We start from the raw sequence: 18,090 nt of genomic DNA on the forward strand, positions 1-18,090 counted from the left end.
ATTCACAGCTAAAAATAATGTCAAACACTTTACACAATTTAATTTGAACACTAGAATCAAGAGTTTCAAGAGGTACTACTGATTTTAAGTGGTTCCAAGTCTAGGCTGCAGGTTCCCAACTTCAACAACTCAGTGCCCTGGATCACAAAAACAAAAGAGTTGTAGTGTTTCCTGAAAGTTCAGTCCCTCTTTAAAGAACATCTATTTGGTCACTATCAAAAACATACTTCTCTCCCTCTCTACCTACTTCCAAAAGAACAGAAACTTCAAATTGTACATATTTTTAGGGATATCCTTGATATTCTAATTTCTAAGGTGAGAAGCTATTTATGTCTATTATGCTACTGTAGAAGCAAATTAAAAAGAAAAAAAAGGAACCTTCTGCATATGAATTTTAAAGAGTTCTATATATCTCATCTTCAACATAAAGACAGTTCAGTAATTAGATAAGAGGCAATATAACTAACACAGAATGCAAAATAAATATCTTGCCTGAGGATATGCAAATTTCAGACTGCACAAAAATGCTAGCCAAGCAAGTTTTAATGCAATACTAGTGTGCTTGCTCATGAAGCAGTTCAACAATACTAAATAAATTACAGTTCTGATTTATATAGAAGTCCATTATAAGAGTTGAAGACAGACTACAAAACTGCATTACTTCAAAAGAGCATAGACTATTCAGTTCTAGCACACTGCTGTTAAGGATGACTGTTCGTATTTCATTGGAAACCTTCCCGTGGTATGTCCTGCACTCCATGTCTGCAAAGATCATGTTCCAGAACTCAGCTTACTCAACAGCTAACTCACCAGGCAAGATGTAAAAAATAATATATTAATTTGAAGATTTTAAATACAGATTTCAGCACAGATTTGTCACTTTTACTAATCTTAAATCTACAGTAATGGGCTTTCCCATTCTTTTAATCATTTACTGTATTAGCATTAAACTTCATGTAATGCAACACCATACTGAGCAAATACCTGCTAATAGGGCACTTTGAATAATTTTGCATATCTGACTATGCATTTCTTCAAATAATATGTATGTATTTCAGGACTGTAGCAGTCCAGGAAACAAGCACTTTTTCAGATCAAAAAGTTATTTATATCAATTCAATAATATTGCACATTTCTTTTCATCTACTCTGAATTTATACTAAGTTATAGTTAAATATGAATGTTCTATTTAATTTAGTATTTATTTCCATGTAAATTAATATTTAACATAGCACAGGGGCACACCTTGCCCCTCTGAAGGTGTGAAGTCTGGCAGCAGAAAACACAAGGTGAATGCACAGTTTGGAATTTACCTCAGCAGTCAGTCAGCTAATCCATATACAGACTCCCCCCTTACTTAGATATAGAATCCAATTGTTTACTATGGAACTTCTTTGAAAACCAAGTGAGAAAAATCTCCACCGACATAGTTACTATTTTGAGAAAGTATGCATGTTAATACAAGTATTCTATAAAGAACGTCAGAATTCTGACTGTGAAAATGAATACTTAAGACATCTTTATTAAAAACTGATGTTTTGATATACTACAGAGTCTATATAAAAAACACTAAGATCAAAACCAAATGTGTTAAAAATGAGGTTGAATAAGATAGATGTTCAATACATTGACTTTTATAATAGCTTTAGCATTTTTCTCTGTGTCAGAAGGTGAAGCGAACGCCTAAGATATCCTCAGATATCCAATATCCTCAGGTTCTACACTCCTGCAGCAACTGGTTGACATGGCTTCACCACAAGCTAGATAGGAAAGTACACAAGTTCTGCGTGGCTCTGCGGATAGTGGTGGCAATAGCAACTATGAGTAAGTTTGAGGGCCTTAAATGCATGAAAATGTAAAGCTGCTTTTTAAACAAGCATCCTTTGCTTAGATCTACAAGTACATTCTCTGCTGACTAGCCATAGATTCTCCTTTTTAAGTTTCCAAGTTTCTGTTCCTCCAAGAGAAAAACATATTTCTCTTTTCAGGTAAGAAAAGCTGAAAGATACACCACTGAGTTAACCACTCGGTCCTCTCTCTTTAAAAACCTCTTTAAAGGAAGAATGACTTCTCTGTCCATAGGCGTTGAGACAGAACATCCTGTATCTTTCCCTTACCTGAAACTGCTCTAAATTAAAAGACTGACCCCACCACTGTTTGCAAATACAAATTATTTTCAATTTTTTTGTTTTAATTGGCAGACATGCAAAGATGCACACATACAATAGTCTAGTGCATTTTCACTGTTCTGAAAGTCTCTGGGCAAAAGAAGCAAGAAAAATCTCTACAGATCTTATCAAAGAACACTAAAATAGTCCTCAGTACCGTTTATAGTCCTCAGTAGTGTTTACCTTCATTAGTTGCTCATATACTCCTGCACTCACCCAGTAAAGTTAGCTTTCTCATTTTATTTTCAGAAGACACAGAAACAAATAGAATATGTTTTCTTTACCCTCTATCCATCATTCTGTCAATGTGTAGGACATTTCTCCTCCTCCTAATACTTGAAGTGGATACTTCAGGTTCCTAAGTGAGAGTAAATAGCTACCTACCCCTTCCTCCAACTAGTTTTATGCTGCTCTTTTTACACCAATTAAATCATACACATTCCTGGTCTAAGAGGCATATCCTCTCACCTCTTAAAACTCTCTGGAAGCAACTGTTATAATTTTGGTGGATAAATATATAATTTTTCTGATGATTCACAAAGAACCGTGTCACCTAACAAAAATTCTGGCATCCAGAGTTAAATTCAGCACCTCGTTATTTCAAGGAAGCTTATCCTTTTCCTGGATAAGGTAACTTACAGTACTTGTCCCAAGTCTTTCATTATCCTGATTATTATCTTAGGAAAAGAAAACAATACAACAACACAGTAACAGAAGCCTGTACACCTGACTGAAAACTGTAATTCCGTATCAGCCTCCCAGTTTCTCCTCAAGTCTACCCATTCTTATTTTCCAGGTTTCAATTTTGATAGCTCAACATAACTGGTTGCCATCTATGGCCCAAGCCTTAAGACTTAAGTATTTCTTCTCATAAAGTATTTTCTTTCTTCAATGCCCTTCTACCCACACCAATTAAATGCTCATTTAAGGCTGATGCAATAGTCAGCCAAGAGGCATTCACCTATGCGTGAAACATGCTGTTATATTCAAACACCTGGATTGCCTATGTAGGTCCTGGTACTAAAGAGGGTATGAACGAAAGTCGTAAACTCAAGCACCTCTTTTCCTTTCAAGATACTAAGAGCATCTCTTTGCAACTCTGTGCTCACCTCTTGCTCAAGCTTCTGGTTTCTAATAGGGAAAACACTCTTATTTCTCTTGTTTACACAATTTATTGTACTCATAATACACCTCACTCGCTACTTTAGTTATTTCACTGTTTACTCTACGATTTTATGAAGAGGTACTCGGCACAAAAGTTAAGGAAGGTTATCACCACCAAACAAGGTTATAGAGCAGAATATACAAATAAAACTTGCCAGGACCTCTGCATATGGTATTCTTGAGTTTGCTTGAAAAGTGCAAGGTTCCTACTAACTTCCTGACCGCAAAATAAGCTCAAAATATTAACTATTAACAGAGAAAAGCCTCACTCCCAGCCATTCAATTAAAAAAAAAAAAGTTCTCAATACACTGACAAGGCCTATCTTCAGTAGAGATATACTTTGAAAAAGAATTAAAATAGCTACCATGATACTGAGCGAGATGACCATTACTCACACAATGCATTCAATAAATAAGGTGTAGAAGCTGCACAAGTAACTGGAGTTGCTAGCTGCCCCAGCCTACTTAAAATTAATTGGACAAAATCATCCCCTAATGAGACACAATTATGTTTGTTTAGGACTGTGAAACAAAACTCTTTCAGTTATTTGGGAAAGTTAAGGGCCAAACCAAAACCGGTATTATGTGTGAGAAGGAGAACAGCAGAATAGGTTGTTCTTAAGTGCAGCAGTATATTTCTCAGTTGTAGGCGTCTAAATAGATTATTTTTTCTCTGTACCTCTTATGAAGATTGTTTCTGATTCCCCACAGAACCTCTTTGGCAATCACTTCCTAAGCATTTTATATTAAAACATCATTTGGTATGGATACCACATGTCAACATTTGGCCTTAAACAATACTGTTACCTAGGTGTTGTTGGTTTCTGGTAATATTTGTAATCATCCGTCTATCTTTGTAGACCAAATCAGAACCTTTAGCCTACAGACTTTGGGCAGTAGGTTCAGAAGTACCCCTCATCTGAATTCATGTTTTCTCACAAAATTCTGTGGGCTGTATGCAGCAGTCCTCTGAAGTTCAAAGCCCTGAACCCTTTGCAAAGGTACTTCTAATGGAAGTGCTGTGTTACTTCAGGAAGACCACAAGGGACTAAGTGGCACAGAAACAAGGCAACATTTGACAATCAATACTGTTTGCAGTGAGTCAAAAAGCCAGTTAGAATGTCTTTCTGTTTTAAATAGGTGTCCATATCAATTCCTAAGCTGCATAAAAAGAGTGACTCTTTCTAGTTGAAAGAATTTGCATGCTAATGCGAATTTTAAGAAAGGGTTTGTTCAGTATCAACAGATACTACCAGTAGTCACATGGATAAGTGGTAATCAGTCAAACACTTGGATATTTGCAGGATATTTCATCACAAGTAAGGAATTACCAGTTGAACAGCATGTGGCAATTTCTTTTATAGTCTGAAGTCCTTAAACACCATGAAAATTTGGCCTGCTTCAAGTGTAAGGAGCTATCCTTCTTAAACATTTTTACAGTAAAATTACTTAAAACAATGCATGGTGCATTAGGAGTGGATGGAAAAACATGGGTTTGTTCAATACTTCCATGGATTGTTTAATTACAGATGATGCACTTAGACATTCAAAATCCTTTGAATTACTGTGTAAAATAAAGACTTTAAAATATATTTTATTATTATCATCAGACCGAGATTATGGAAAAAGAACAGAAACACTTCCTGAAATTCTCTAATACCACTTCACGAAACCTACAAATTGCTCTCTTATTGCACAGGGGAAACTTCCCTCTTTAAGTACAAACTTATGAAACAAAAGTGTCAAAGAAATTGCTGATTTATTTAATCCAATAGACAGGTTAGCCAACTGGAAAGGACTTTAGGGACATTTCAGACACCCCTTAACTATTAACAGTTGGAAGATGACTCTCCCATAAAGGAATATAAGAGACAATTTTGCCCTCCACTGGCTAGAACTATCAATGGAAACCATGCCTGCCTAGGTTCCATCAGAGCTGCCCTATTTCACACAGCATAAAAATCCCTCTATCAGATTTACCAATCCCATCTGAAGTACAATAATTGGTATGGGATATCACAGACAGAAAGAGGCTGGGAAACATGTTGAGCAGGTGGGAATCAGCTATGCAATGAAACACCTTGTAGAAATATAAAGATTCCTGTGAAAGGATTGGACAGCCAACTAGTGAAACATTTAGTCTTGCAGGTTGCTGGAGCAGTGAACACACACACGTGGAAAAAGCAGAACTTTGATACTCCTATTCCCAGAAAAAGTGTTCTGCATTACTCCCAGGGTTACGGAAAGTTTTTATTCCCCAAACATACTAGTCTGATGCTTATTTTTTTGAGTGTAGGTTTTATTGCCTTTTTTTTTTTTTTTTTTTGGGGGGGGGGAGAGATAGCTATGGATTATAAAGGAATAAAGCAAAGACTCTCTCAAAATGGAGGAAAAAGGGCAAAAATGCACATAAATACTCAAGAAAACAAAGTCTACCTGAGAAGAAGTACCCCTTAAAGCAATTTTTCTTCTTTTTATGCAAAGAAGTGTTGAAATTACACTGACACTGAAAGGATAAGGGAGGGAAGTATATATGCCAATGTTCAAAATGATTCAAAATTTAAATTTATTCAACATTTATTAACCGCAGGCTTAGACGAAAGAAGGTACTTCACAGAGGCAACACCAGGGTAAAAATTAAGGGGTTTAAATACTAAGTGGTTTACCAATTACTGTTTTAACAAACACTAACCTACATACCTTGTTATTATTACAAAGATTTCCCTCCTCCCCATCCCCCAGTAATTTCCCACCTCTCAGTAAAAGTTTCCACCATCCCATTTAAAGTGTGACCACACAAACCGTTGATTCAGATTAGGTGTGAGGGAAGTGAAAACCTTCAGTGGAAAAGGGAGGAAAGGATCAATCAGCTTGCAAGCAGATCAGCTGTCAGCGGAACTGAAAGGATTTCAATGAGGAAACTGCTGTAGGTGACTCCTGTCCTTCCTTCTGCATTAAAGCCATCTGCCTCCAAACTTCATCGCGCCTCAGGTTTCTGGTATCTCCATTGTTCCAGACACAAGATGGACTGTTTGACCACATTATAACTGAGGGAAAAAAAAAACCCTTCTGGTGCAGGATCTACAAGAAAGTTATTCTCTGGCATTTGTCTCTATGTTACTGGCTTTACTTACCATACAAAATTAAAAACCTCCATAAGCATTCATGGCTTTCTTTTTTTTTTTTTTTGTCCCCAATAACTCATGTGGAATCAACATTATTAGGGAAAATGGCCCTATCCCAAGTGGGTGAAAAACAAACACCCTTACATTCCTTTCTACTCTATTCAGCGTTTATGTGAGAAATACATGAGAGAATAAAAAACAATTCTGAAAAACTGCTGCTTGACTTGGAATAAAGGATATCCTAGTCCAGAAAGGAGTTAGCACATAAAGTCAACTTTTCTACAACGCGGAAGACTCAGAGAGCAAACTGGTGGAAGGCCCCCCAGTCCAGCTGTTTCTTCAGCTAGCTAAGGAAGGCAGGACAGAGGCAAGCAAGCAAAAGGTAGCACGACTGACACGGTTCACAGTGAACTAGGTTCGAGTTGCTCTCCTGAGAGAGAAATGCAATGCTTTCCACATTCAAAGCCGCAGGAGTAAACCTAATACCTAACAGCAAAAATGTAATGGTTAAATTTATGATATAATCTAGAAACAGACATAAGTTATTGCACTCGGTGACATAATTAAGACTTAAAGCTTCAGGCGGTGCACTTAAGTCTTTCAAAAACTTCATTCATTCATTTACTGACCAGGTGCCTCGTACTACCACCACTTTAATTACTCGGCGGGGTCCTCGGCGAACTTATAAAAACCAATTAGGGTGGAAGCCGCTTGCCCACGCCAGCCGCGGCTGCTCGGCGAGGTCTGACTGCGTTTACTCACTGCTCCCTTTAACGCCTGACAAAAGGAGCTGCTGGGAGCGGGGGGGCGTCCCGCGGGCCGGCAGCCCGGCCTCCCAAATTTCAGGGAGCTCATGCCGAGCCAGAAGCCCGGCCGAGCACCGAGCACCTCCGCCGCGCTGCCCTCTGCTCCGGCGGGGGGGGCGCGCATCCATTTTGGGGTCCGACGGGGTGGGTGCTCGGGTGGGGAACCCGGAGAAAACCCGCTGCCGACAATGCCTCGATAGCGTATCTTTAATCCACAGGCGCGATAAGGTGCCCCGGAACGCACAGCGGTGGCTAATGACCGCTAATCCCCCCTATCTGCCCGGCCATCTCCCCCCAGCCCCCTTATCCCGCTGACACGGCCACTCCGTGGCCGCCCCCTCCACACCAAACAGCCCCCGGCACCCACCCCAACCCCCCCCCCCCAGGCTCTCCACCGGCTCCTGGAACCGGCCTCGAGTTTGGGCTAGGAGGCGAGGGGCCGGGAGGGGCCGCCCCCCGCAGTTACCTGAGGCGAGGCAGAGTAATCCGAAGAGGTAAAAGTGAGCAAACTCCGCGATCATTGTCCTCAGGTGGCGCCCGCAGACAGTCTCATGCCAGAAGAGCGGGGGCAGGAGCAGCGGGGAGCCCCCAGTTGTAATCCCACGGCAGCTCAGCGCCGGTCGGGCTCCGCCACCCCCTGGCACCGGCTCGGGGGGCGCTGCCAGCGGCGGGGGGCTGCGGCAGCACCGCGGCCCCGCTCTCCCCTCTCTCGGTCCGGGCGTTCCTCGGCGGCGCCTTGACACTTCCCTGGACCATCCACGGCGACGGCAGGAGACAAAAGAGCCCGGCTTCGCGGCTCGCGAGTTGCTCGCTCCTCCGGCCGGAGCCTTCTCGGCTGTTGGGGGTGTGGGGTGCCGGGCAGAGGGGCGCTCCCCGCCACGGGGGGTCACTGGGCGTCCGGAGCGGGCGAGGGGCGGTCGGAGCGCGGCGGCGAGGCGGCGGCAGCCCCCGCTGCCATCACGGGGGAAGGCGGCAGGCGCGGCGCGGCGCGGCGGGGGCCGCGGTCACGCAGGGGAGCCCCGGCGGCGGCTCCTCGCCCAGCCCAGCATCGCCGCCACCGCCCCCTGCGCCACGGAGCCCCCTCCCCGCCGCCGGAGGAGGAGGAGGAGGGCACAGGAGAGGGGCGAAGAGAGAAAGGAGGAAGGAAGGAAGAGGCAGCGGGAGCAAAACTTCCCCGGGCCAACGCCCCCACCCTCCTTCCCTCGGTGCGGCGGGAGGAGGAGCAGCTCCTCGCCTGCCCCCTCGGCCGGGGCAGGGGTGCACGGCTCAGGCGGGGCCGAGCCCCAACTTTCTGCTGTCACGCTGGGCCGCCGCCGGCTCTCCCTTCCCTTCCCCTTCTCCTGCCGGCTGCCGCCTCGGGACACCGTAATGGGGCCGCACCTACACGGCCCCGGCACGGCTCGGCAGACCCCGCCCCGGCCCCAGCCCCGGTCCCGCCCTGCCGAAGGTAACAGGCGGGGCGGCCACGGCCCCCTCCGAGGCGTCGGATGGTGTGGGGGCGCCCGAGCCCTGTCCCGTGCTCGGAGCCGGGGGCGTTGCGGGCAGCATCCCCTGAGGAGCTGCCCGTCCCCACCCCGCAGCGCACCTGCGGAGCCCCTCGGGCCTCCAGAAGCCCGCCCTGAAACGGGCGCACGGCTCCTTGAGGCCTCCTTGGTGGTCATGGGGCGCTGGGGAAATGACCGGTTACTGGGAAACCCTGAGCGGCTCCGCGCCCTCTTCCCGCCCCACGCGGTGACCCCACGGCAGAGAAAGCCTTAGTCTGCTTCCCCGTCAGTTTCCCTGATTGTTTCCTTTTCCTGTCCTCTGCCATAATTACCAATTGCACCGGAGGACAGCGTAATAAATAAAGGGCTTTGTGGGCAGGGAGAGCATAGTCTGGTTCTCCCGCTGGAGCAATGCAAGTGCAGTTTGTCAGGTCATACCAGGTGACAAAGACCAAGCCTCCCAATAAGCTTTGCCAGGTCCCTGCTTCTGCAGTGGGGTGCATGGCCAAGCACCATGAGGACACCTTCGTGTGGCCCCAATTGCCTTATCTCACAGCATGAGAGGTGGTGGTGCAGCACAAAGGCTTCACACCATAGGTGGAAAGGCTGGGTGAGCCTGGAAGAAAGGCTGCTATCGGATGAGTCCAGCATGTGGTGGTACTGCCACCTCACAACATGGTGCTCCATGTGCTCCTAGGCCTTGTCATTAGGTTGAGAGGATTGAATGAGATGTAAAAAATAAACTTAATTTCCAAGAAACATGTTGAATACGTTAACCCCATTGCAAATGAGTCTTTTCTTGCAGTGGTATAATAAAACTCCAGAGAAAGAACCTTTATTTCCAGTCGCAGGATTTATACACACCCTCCATTGCTATCAGCCAAACAGGTTCTTATGCGCACAGCCTCTATCAATCAAATCACACGCATGCTGGCATACCACTACATTTGCCCCATTTTCCCTCCCTCATTGTGGCATTGGACAAACTTTGACTGAAATTTCAACAAGGAAAGCTCCTGTGGGTTGCACTGAATCTATTTTAGTTTACTTTCATGCTGGATCTGTAGAAGATGGTATTCAATAATGTACAGCAAAACCGTTTTACATTGGAAAAAGAAGTGTCTGGTCTGCAAGTGTACCTATCAGTAGCAGCCAAACTTGCAAGATTGTCCACTAACACTACTGTGAATAGATTAAGCATTAAAACAACCAAAACTTGAAAAAAAAAAAAAATTATTATTATTATTATTTTTTTTATCACCAGGCATTAATTTTCAGAGAGAAAAAAAAAAATCAGTGTCCTACTTCAAACACATTTAGAAAACAATCATAACTATGGAATCAATAACAGGCTTTTCCACAGTGAATACATCCACATATGACAAGACTTCTTAAAACCATACCTAACCAGCAACACATCTTGCTGTTCAAATGCTGACCTCATGCTATCATTCTGCACTTTATGAAAGAAAAATGAAATAGCACCCCCAGAGTTAAAACACACAGTAAAACCAGCAAAGAGGTCTAGATCATCCCTGACCCCTACACAGAAGTTTGAGATTTCAATAAATTAGGTTTTTGTTTTATTTTTTTAATTAATTAAACATGAGTCACGTGTAAGGCTGAAAAGAGTTCATGTAATTCACCTCCCTATTCAGAGACAGTCAAATAGATGTAGACTCCCACATAGTGTATTTTAATCCCATTTCTAAAATTTCTGATAACCAGAATTTCATATTCTCTTTAAGTAATCTATTCCAGTTACTGTACACTCAGATTTTTTTAATGCCTAGATTATATAGACTCCAGGAGGAAAAGAAAACACATCACCACTACAGATAAAATTTTGAAGGCTTATTTTTTATTCCTTCTGTAGTGATACTACTATCAATACTTGACGGACTTACTTATGTTGTGCTGGATTACATATTTTAATCTACTGCTTCTGTTAAAAAAGCAGAACTTCAAATTTACAAGCAGATCACTCTACAGGGTGTAAGTTTACGTATTCTCTGAATGTACATACATATATTTTATATATACACATATTTATTTACTTATAAAAACTGGATATCTAAAAATGACATTTTACATGAAGCTATCATTGTCAACACTCTGTGTAATCTTTAATTGTAAAACAAATAAATAATTAAATGCATTTCTATGATGTGTGTATTATCTATGAACATAAATTAATCCTCTGTAACTGGCAGTAGGTATATGTGCTGTGGGGGGACGGTAAATAAAAAATTTACCATTTTTCAGAGTGACTCATCTACTCAAAATAAATAAATTAATAAATAAAAATAATAAAAAAATTGTTTCCTGTACATTATAAATAATAAGCTAATAATAATAATAAGCAAAATAATAAGCTACTAGATTCATAAACTCTTTTGCTTAGGTCATTCAATAAAAAGGAAAATAAAACTTTATGCTATATTGGAGCCTTAGATATGATGTATGTTATTATTATTTTTATTTCACATTTCCAATGCAAAGAGATTCTAAATACAGGAATGGATTAAAGGTCTGAAGTTTGAATGACCTTATGAGGTGAGCATAAGTAAAACAGTTTAAATGTTTTTTGTCTCTGTTACTCCATCTTTAACAGAGACGTAAGACTGTTTCTATCACTGTAAAGAAATCTTTATCCTGTGAGAAATGTGAATCAATTCCACATCAGGCACCTAGAGTGAAAGTACACTAGTACTTCAAAGACTTGTTCTACTTATACTGTCTCAAATACTTCATAACATAATGGTTAGCTGTCAGTGTTTTCTTACTTCAGAAAAATTACTAGGAGTGGATATATACTGGTCTAATTATCTTTTTAAATTCATTTAGATTGTAATAATACATAACAGCTGCACAGCTGAGTGAATCTCTTCAAATTGTAAGCCTACAAAAGTTCATCAGAATATCTTATAATTGACATCTTTAATTCTGCAGATGTTCTTACAAAATGTGGGCTATTCAAACATCCTTATTGTCCTTGATATTGAGACATACATACATATATATATATGTATATGTATGTATACATATATATATGTATACGCATATATATGTATGTATACATATATATATATATGAGAGACATGTACGCTTATGTATCAGAAAATGCTTTAAGAAAAAGACATACGGCTTTAATTTCTTCAAATTTGTGGAACGTTTCTTCTACGTGTATTTAAATGCAGATGTACTTGTGTTAATTCTAGAGTATGTGAAACATGAGTGCATGAAAAATAACCTGGTATGATAAATTTGGTAGCATCTGAAAAGGAGAAGGCAAAAATGTCATGAAACTACATTCCATTTAAAATTACATCAATGGACAATTTTGACTGAAAAAAAAAAAAAGCATAGAGAGATCTATCCCATTTCCACTGACATAAAGTCGTGTTTTTAAGTGAGCACAGGTCAGCTCTGAGACTTTAGAAAGTGCCATAATGTATGCATTTGATTGTAGAATAATATCCATCTACTGCATTCATTGCAGTGAAATATTAGGTCTAATTCTCAGCATTTACCTTTCTATTTAAGTTTCATACAGTACTGAATATGGCTTGAAGGGCCAAATTTTTAGTTTGTTATTTATATTCCTATAAATCACCACCTTTTTTTTTTTTTTCAGACTTATACAAATATGCAATATTTGAGAGAGCAGGACTACTCACGCACAAACTAACACGTGCTGCCTGTGTTTGAAACACAGGACTTTGACAGGAAAGTGAAAGAAAAAGAAAAGGTTCTCCAGAAATGATAGTTGTGATTCAGCAGATGGCACTCTTCCCTCAAAGTGACTGAAATCAGGGCTGCCTCAGACACAATAGAGAATGTGCTTTTGGAGATGATTTATTTCAGGTTACTCAGAAGAACCTGAATTTTTGTAACTACTGAAGATCCAAGTGTACTTCTCTCTAAAGGCAGAGATATGTACATCATGTCTTGGATGTGTTACGGGGCAACGGCACTCTCTCCATACAACCCTCTTTGAACTTCAAGTGGCTCTTACCTTCCTGGTCTTAAAACTACTGTGTTGCCTTCCAGTTATCTCCACATGAGCTGGCTGCCAGGAATACTTATGTGAGTGCATGTGTATGTTACACAATGTGTATGCATATGTACACAGAATTTATCATTCTAAGCATACTGAGGCTGGCAACGAGTATGACTAATCAGTAATGTTATTTTATACGCTACAATTAAGCCTCCCTTGACATCAGAGAGAACTAGTTCAGATAAGAGTACATTGTTACTGTTACCTAGAGTATTATGAAGATGTCTGTACAAATTATTTAAGCTAGAACTATTTTCGTAGATTTTTGTCAAGATCTTTGTGGTGTTTTTCCCAGGTCTGGGTCTGCTTTCACGTGATTAACCATATAGATTAAAGAACTATATAAGCTAAAATCAGCCAACACTAATTTCCAATTCACCTACAGTAACTCACCTTCACCCATACTAACTCACACAATTTCATGTGTCTTGTCCTTTTATTATTTTATTTTATTTCTATTTTTTCCCCCACTTAAGAAGCATTAAACTTCATCATTTTAATGGTAGTGACTGGTAGCCTACTATAATCTATATGTTTAAATTACTTTATTACTATTATATTACCTTCAGAATGTAATGTTCATTTAAAAAAGGCACCCACTTACAATGTTCCGCATATTCATTCCATTGTTCTATGAGATACAGCAAGTTTCCAGAACTGTTTCTTCCCAGACTGTTTAGGACGCCACCAAAGGCATGACTTGGATTATGTAGTTAACTGCCTTAAAAAACTTTTTTTTTTTTTTTTTTTTTTTTCCTTATATGTAAGCATTGATAATCTGAAATGCAATGGAAAAATGCAAGGAATTACATCTCTCCCTTCATACATTTGACTCTAAGTGTATTATGGGCCCAACCCATCTTAGGAATGCTAACTGAAGTCAGTAAACATGTAAGACAACAGAACAACATAAAATTTCAGTACTTTTTAAAGGTTTCAGTAATAAAAAAATACATTAGAACTAAACAGTCAATTATGTTTTTAGACGCTGAAGCACTGTAAAGTGTAGCTTATAATAAAAAGTGCATGAATAGCAAAAGCTCTAAAGCCTACAGTTGCCGTATAATTAATTGGGATAATTAATCTGGGTAAACAAAAATGTCGTGACTTCCATGTCCATATATGTCAAGTTGTGTCTCTTTCTTGATCTGAATGGCTACTGTTTAAACCTGCTATTCAAAGAGATTATTTTCTTGCATTTGATTGTTAGGGCCTTAAGATGCTTTGGCTTTTATTTACATTAATTTTGGGATGTAACTCATTTCTTTGATGTTATATTTAATTATACCACAAGTGAATTTAGACTGCCAGCATCTGAAGTACGCTGGGGCAGCACAACATTTGGAATAGTACTCATGGTCATTGCAAAGTAAGGAACATTAGCAATAAAATCTGAGTTTTTATTTGTTATGTTGAATTTATAGAGACCCTAAATAAGCTCAGGCCTCATCATTCTAGGTGTATAAAAACAACATGACAAAAGATCCTTTATTCGAAGGATTTATAAAGCATCATTATCAGTGGAAAGGAATACAAGAAAAATTCACCACTGGCATAAACACGGAAAATTCCATTGATGTTCATCCTTTAATACTCTTTTATATTAGGGGTGTATGTGGCTTTTCATTTCTGTTTCAAAGATGCTATAGCACATCCCCATGAGAAAAAAAAAAAAAAAATCACTGAAGCTATATTCTTTCTGTTCCTCCAGTAGAAACTGCTAAGGGCATATTTTCTATTCAGTCTACTCAGCACACTAGCTCAAATGCCTTTTAAAAATTATTATAATTATAGGAAATAATGTGTACAACTTCTGCTCTGTGGTTTTGTTCTTGGTAATGACAAAATGCTAATCTATTTAATATGTAATTTATATACAAACACAGTATTTATTACAAAACCAGTGTTATCTCCGATACTACTAAACAAAGAGAGACCTGTCCCTGAAATCTCAGTATTTGGATTAGATGTTTAACAGATGAGCCATTCAATACTCACTATCCCCTTGTTTCTATGCAGAGTATAGGAAGAGTCTGAGGGTGTCACCTAGTGGATTGTTCAGACTGTCTATAAGAGAGCTAATAAGCAAAATCATCCAAATGGCATTGAATGAACTAACAAACTGAAAGAGAAAGGATTCTTTTTTTTCTTTATTTGATTACTTCAGGAATTTTGAAGGCTTCAACAAAATGTTATTGTTCCATAATATCTGCCTTTTGGTTCCCATTCATGTCATAGAATCTGCTGGCACTGACAAGGCCAGTAAGAATGATGCATCCAAAATTTTGAAGAGAAAATTACCTATGTTCCTGGCTCAGAGGAGAGGTTTAATATTACCACAGACAACCATTTTAAATGAGTTGCACAAAACTTTTGTTTGAGATTACAAATAAGTGGAAGAAATGATATACAGTGCCTGTAGGTTCCATCAAATATATTTTAAAAGAATGAACTATTGCTTGGTTTTCAACAGGCCATCAAAAAAGGTTTTTTACGTGTATTAGTTTGAGATTGCTGCATGCATTTATAATTCATGAATAGTTAAGGTTAACCTTAGCAATCTGGAGATGAAAAGGATTACATAAACTATCCATCTTATTTCTTTGATTGAATTACTGCACATATTTAAAGCAGACGCCACTTAAGAGCTGAATACCTGCAGTGAATTAACTCAGTCAAATGCAAAGCAGATACCCAAGCCAGCTCACCCAGTACAAGTTTCAATTGCATGTTGAAATTTAAAATAACCAGCGTACAATTTATAATTGTATGATGAAAGCCTATCTGATCCCATATATTTAACCTCTTTTAATTAAAAAAATGCTTACTATAGTTTTAATATTATATTCTGCCCTTGAGTGGAGGAAGGAAAAAAGTAAGGATGGAACAACAAATGATAGAGACATCCTGTATTAGTGCCTAGAGCATATAGGTTACTATACCTCCTGAAATTTTTCAGTGTACACTGTGTGACCAGCATGGAAAGAGGAGACACATCTTTGCCCCATGATGGTGTGCTTGCTTGTTGGTGGCAGAAGTACATACCGCCTGTCAGCAAACAAAGTACACTACTGGAAGGAGCAGCAAAAATCTTATGCTAACAGTATGTTTTGCTAGCCTTGGTCTTGGTACCCTCCTTAAAGCAATAGTATATCTATTTAAATGGACAAGTGGAACTGCCTTCCTTAACGTATAATGGCTAGCACAGTCTCAACCTTTTCTGCACATTGAAGAAAAATGTAGGTGAAATATCAGAGAAAATGTTTCAGTAAACCATATTAAACTATATTAAAACTATATTAAAAGCTCTCAAAACCACTCCTTGAGAGAACTGTGAAAATTTGTATTATTTGGTTTAATTACAGAACCAAAAATATGTATAAATGCATTTAATGTGTTTGGGTAAAGCCAAACTACTCCTGCTTCATGAGGTAGGTGATACAGAAAAATAAATGCATAAATAAATTTTAAACCCTCATCCTCCAAAAGAGAAAGCAGAAGAGAAAGTAGAGGTATGATTCTACTAGATATTAAATGTTTTCTGGCCCTTAGAAGCATTTCCCTCCTCTTTCAGATTTGGAGTTATTTTCAGGTTTTCATTTTACTTTTTATTTATTTCTTTATTTTCTCCAAACAGTTGGTCTAAGTCCTAATGGATTATAGTAAGAAAAGCCCAGGTCAAATGTTTTATAAGGTTCAGTTGTGGACACTGCTAAAGTACGAAATCTGCAGGGTGAGTAAGGATTGCTGCTGAGAGAGAGGATGCTGTCAGTCAGTCTTATGTACCCATTCATAAAGCAGGCTATTTTCTTTCAAAAGAGTTCCTTCCAGCTTTGTGCAGGAAACAGCAATACCAGGCTCACATACTGCATACACCTCCTCACAGAAGGTCAGGCTGTCTTCAGATTTAAAAAACATAATAAAACAAAACCGACCAAAAACAACCTAGAGGGAAGGCCTTGGGCCCCAGCTAAATATTTCATTAAAAAGCAAACTGGTCTTGCATGTGTTCTCCTTAAAACCTCCCAAAGGACAAATCTGTCAGGGTATGTCTACATAGTTAGGAGCATCCAGTAACACAACTATTCCTCCCACTCTCTGAGACGGCCTGACATGAGCCAGCTCCAATCCAGAAGCTGAGTAAATATGCTATCATAGTGCCAAGCCTGAGCTAACACAGGTTGTGTCTCAACAGGCCTTATTAACTGAGGCTCATTACTGTAATAACATGGCTAGATGGCTGCTGCGCTGCAGCTGGCTCTGTGTGCCTGGCTCGCGGTGTGTGAGGAGCAGAGGGCTTTAGTATCTGCTCCTGACTGTGTAGACATGCCGTCAGTGTGTTCCTCCTCTTCTTCCCGGAGGTTTTGTCATTTAATTTAAAGCCAGCAGCTGTTTCTCTCAAAAAGCTCTTCTGGCATTAAATAATAATAATAAAATAAATTAAAAATAGCATGTTTGTGAGAGTTTGTGAGAGGTTTTGGAGGGCTGGTTGCCTCTGGCAGGTCAGAGGTTCATTCGTGCTATGCCACGATGGAGTTCGCCAAAGCAGAAAGCATGATCTTAAGTGAGGATCACATGTACAACCTCCAGTTTCCTCTCCTCTCATCTCCTAACGGGGAAGATGCAAGAGTAAATTACACAGTGAGCGCTGGAGGAGGAATAAAATGCAGCTATCTGCTTTCAAATAAAAAGTGAAAAATTCCCCCTTCTCTTTTATATAAATGGACACATTTTGTATTTCCCAAATTGTTACTTAGTAGACACAATTTTTCTGCATTTACCCTCAACTATACTGTTGGGTAAACATCCTATTTTGGCTCAAGGGCACAGCCAGAGCTGCACGGACTCATAGCTAACCTCAAAGAATGCAGCAAGAAGAGAAAAATCACTCTTTAAATCATTATGCTGGAAGGGGACAGCACCAGAATGGTAGTTCAGACAGTAATATCAGACTGCATGGATACTCAGGCCAAAGAAAGTCTCAGGCAAAATTCTTACAAACCACAGCAGAGAAAGGTATTGTCTGGGATCTACCCCTTCCACTTACGATCCCTGTAGCTGTATTTCTTAGGTGGGTAGGTAGAAGAGCAACAGCCATGCATTGGCATTGCAAGGGGATACAATACTGAAACATGTATAGAAGTTTGAGAGGTTACATTCAGTTGGTTCTCTTTTTACTAACAGCTTTACTTTTTATTGTAAAATTTTAAATTTGCTCCCCAATTTTGAAGAAAAATAAGTCACGCTTATTCCTTGCATCACTTTTTGGTATCCAATACT

At 39.9% G+C, this 18,090-nt stretch overlaps 1 protein-coding gene across 1 annotated transcript in view; it reads right to left on the reverse strand.

Annotated features, from left to right (window-relative positions):
* Positions 1–8,572, reverse strand: part of ROBO1 (roundabout guidance receptor 1) — a 322,025-nt gene extending 313,453 nt beyond the window's left edge. Inside the window, exon 1 of the mRNA XM_082770400.1 lies at positions 7,730–8,572. Within this exon, the coding sequence (XP_082626526.1) occupies positions 7,730–7,784 (55 nt within the window). The 5' untranslated portion in view covers positions 7,785–8,572. The remainder of the gene's footprint in view (positions 1–7,729) is intronic.
* Between the last annotated feature and the right edge of the window lie 9,518 nt (positions 8,573–18,090).

This window comes from Aythya marila, assembly GCF_965140915.1.
Source record: "Aythya marila genome assembly, chromosome: 1".
Classification (NCBI taxonomy): domain Eukaryota; kingdom Metazoa; phylum Chordata; class Aves; order Anseriformes; family Anatidae; genus Aythya; species Aythya marila.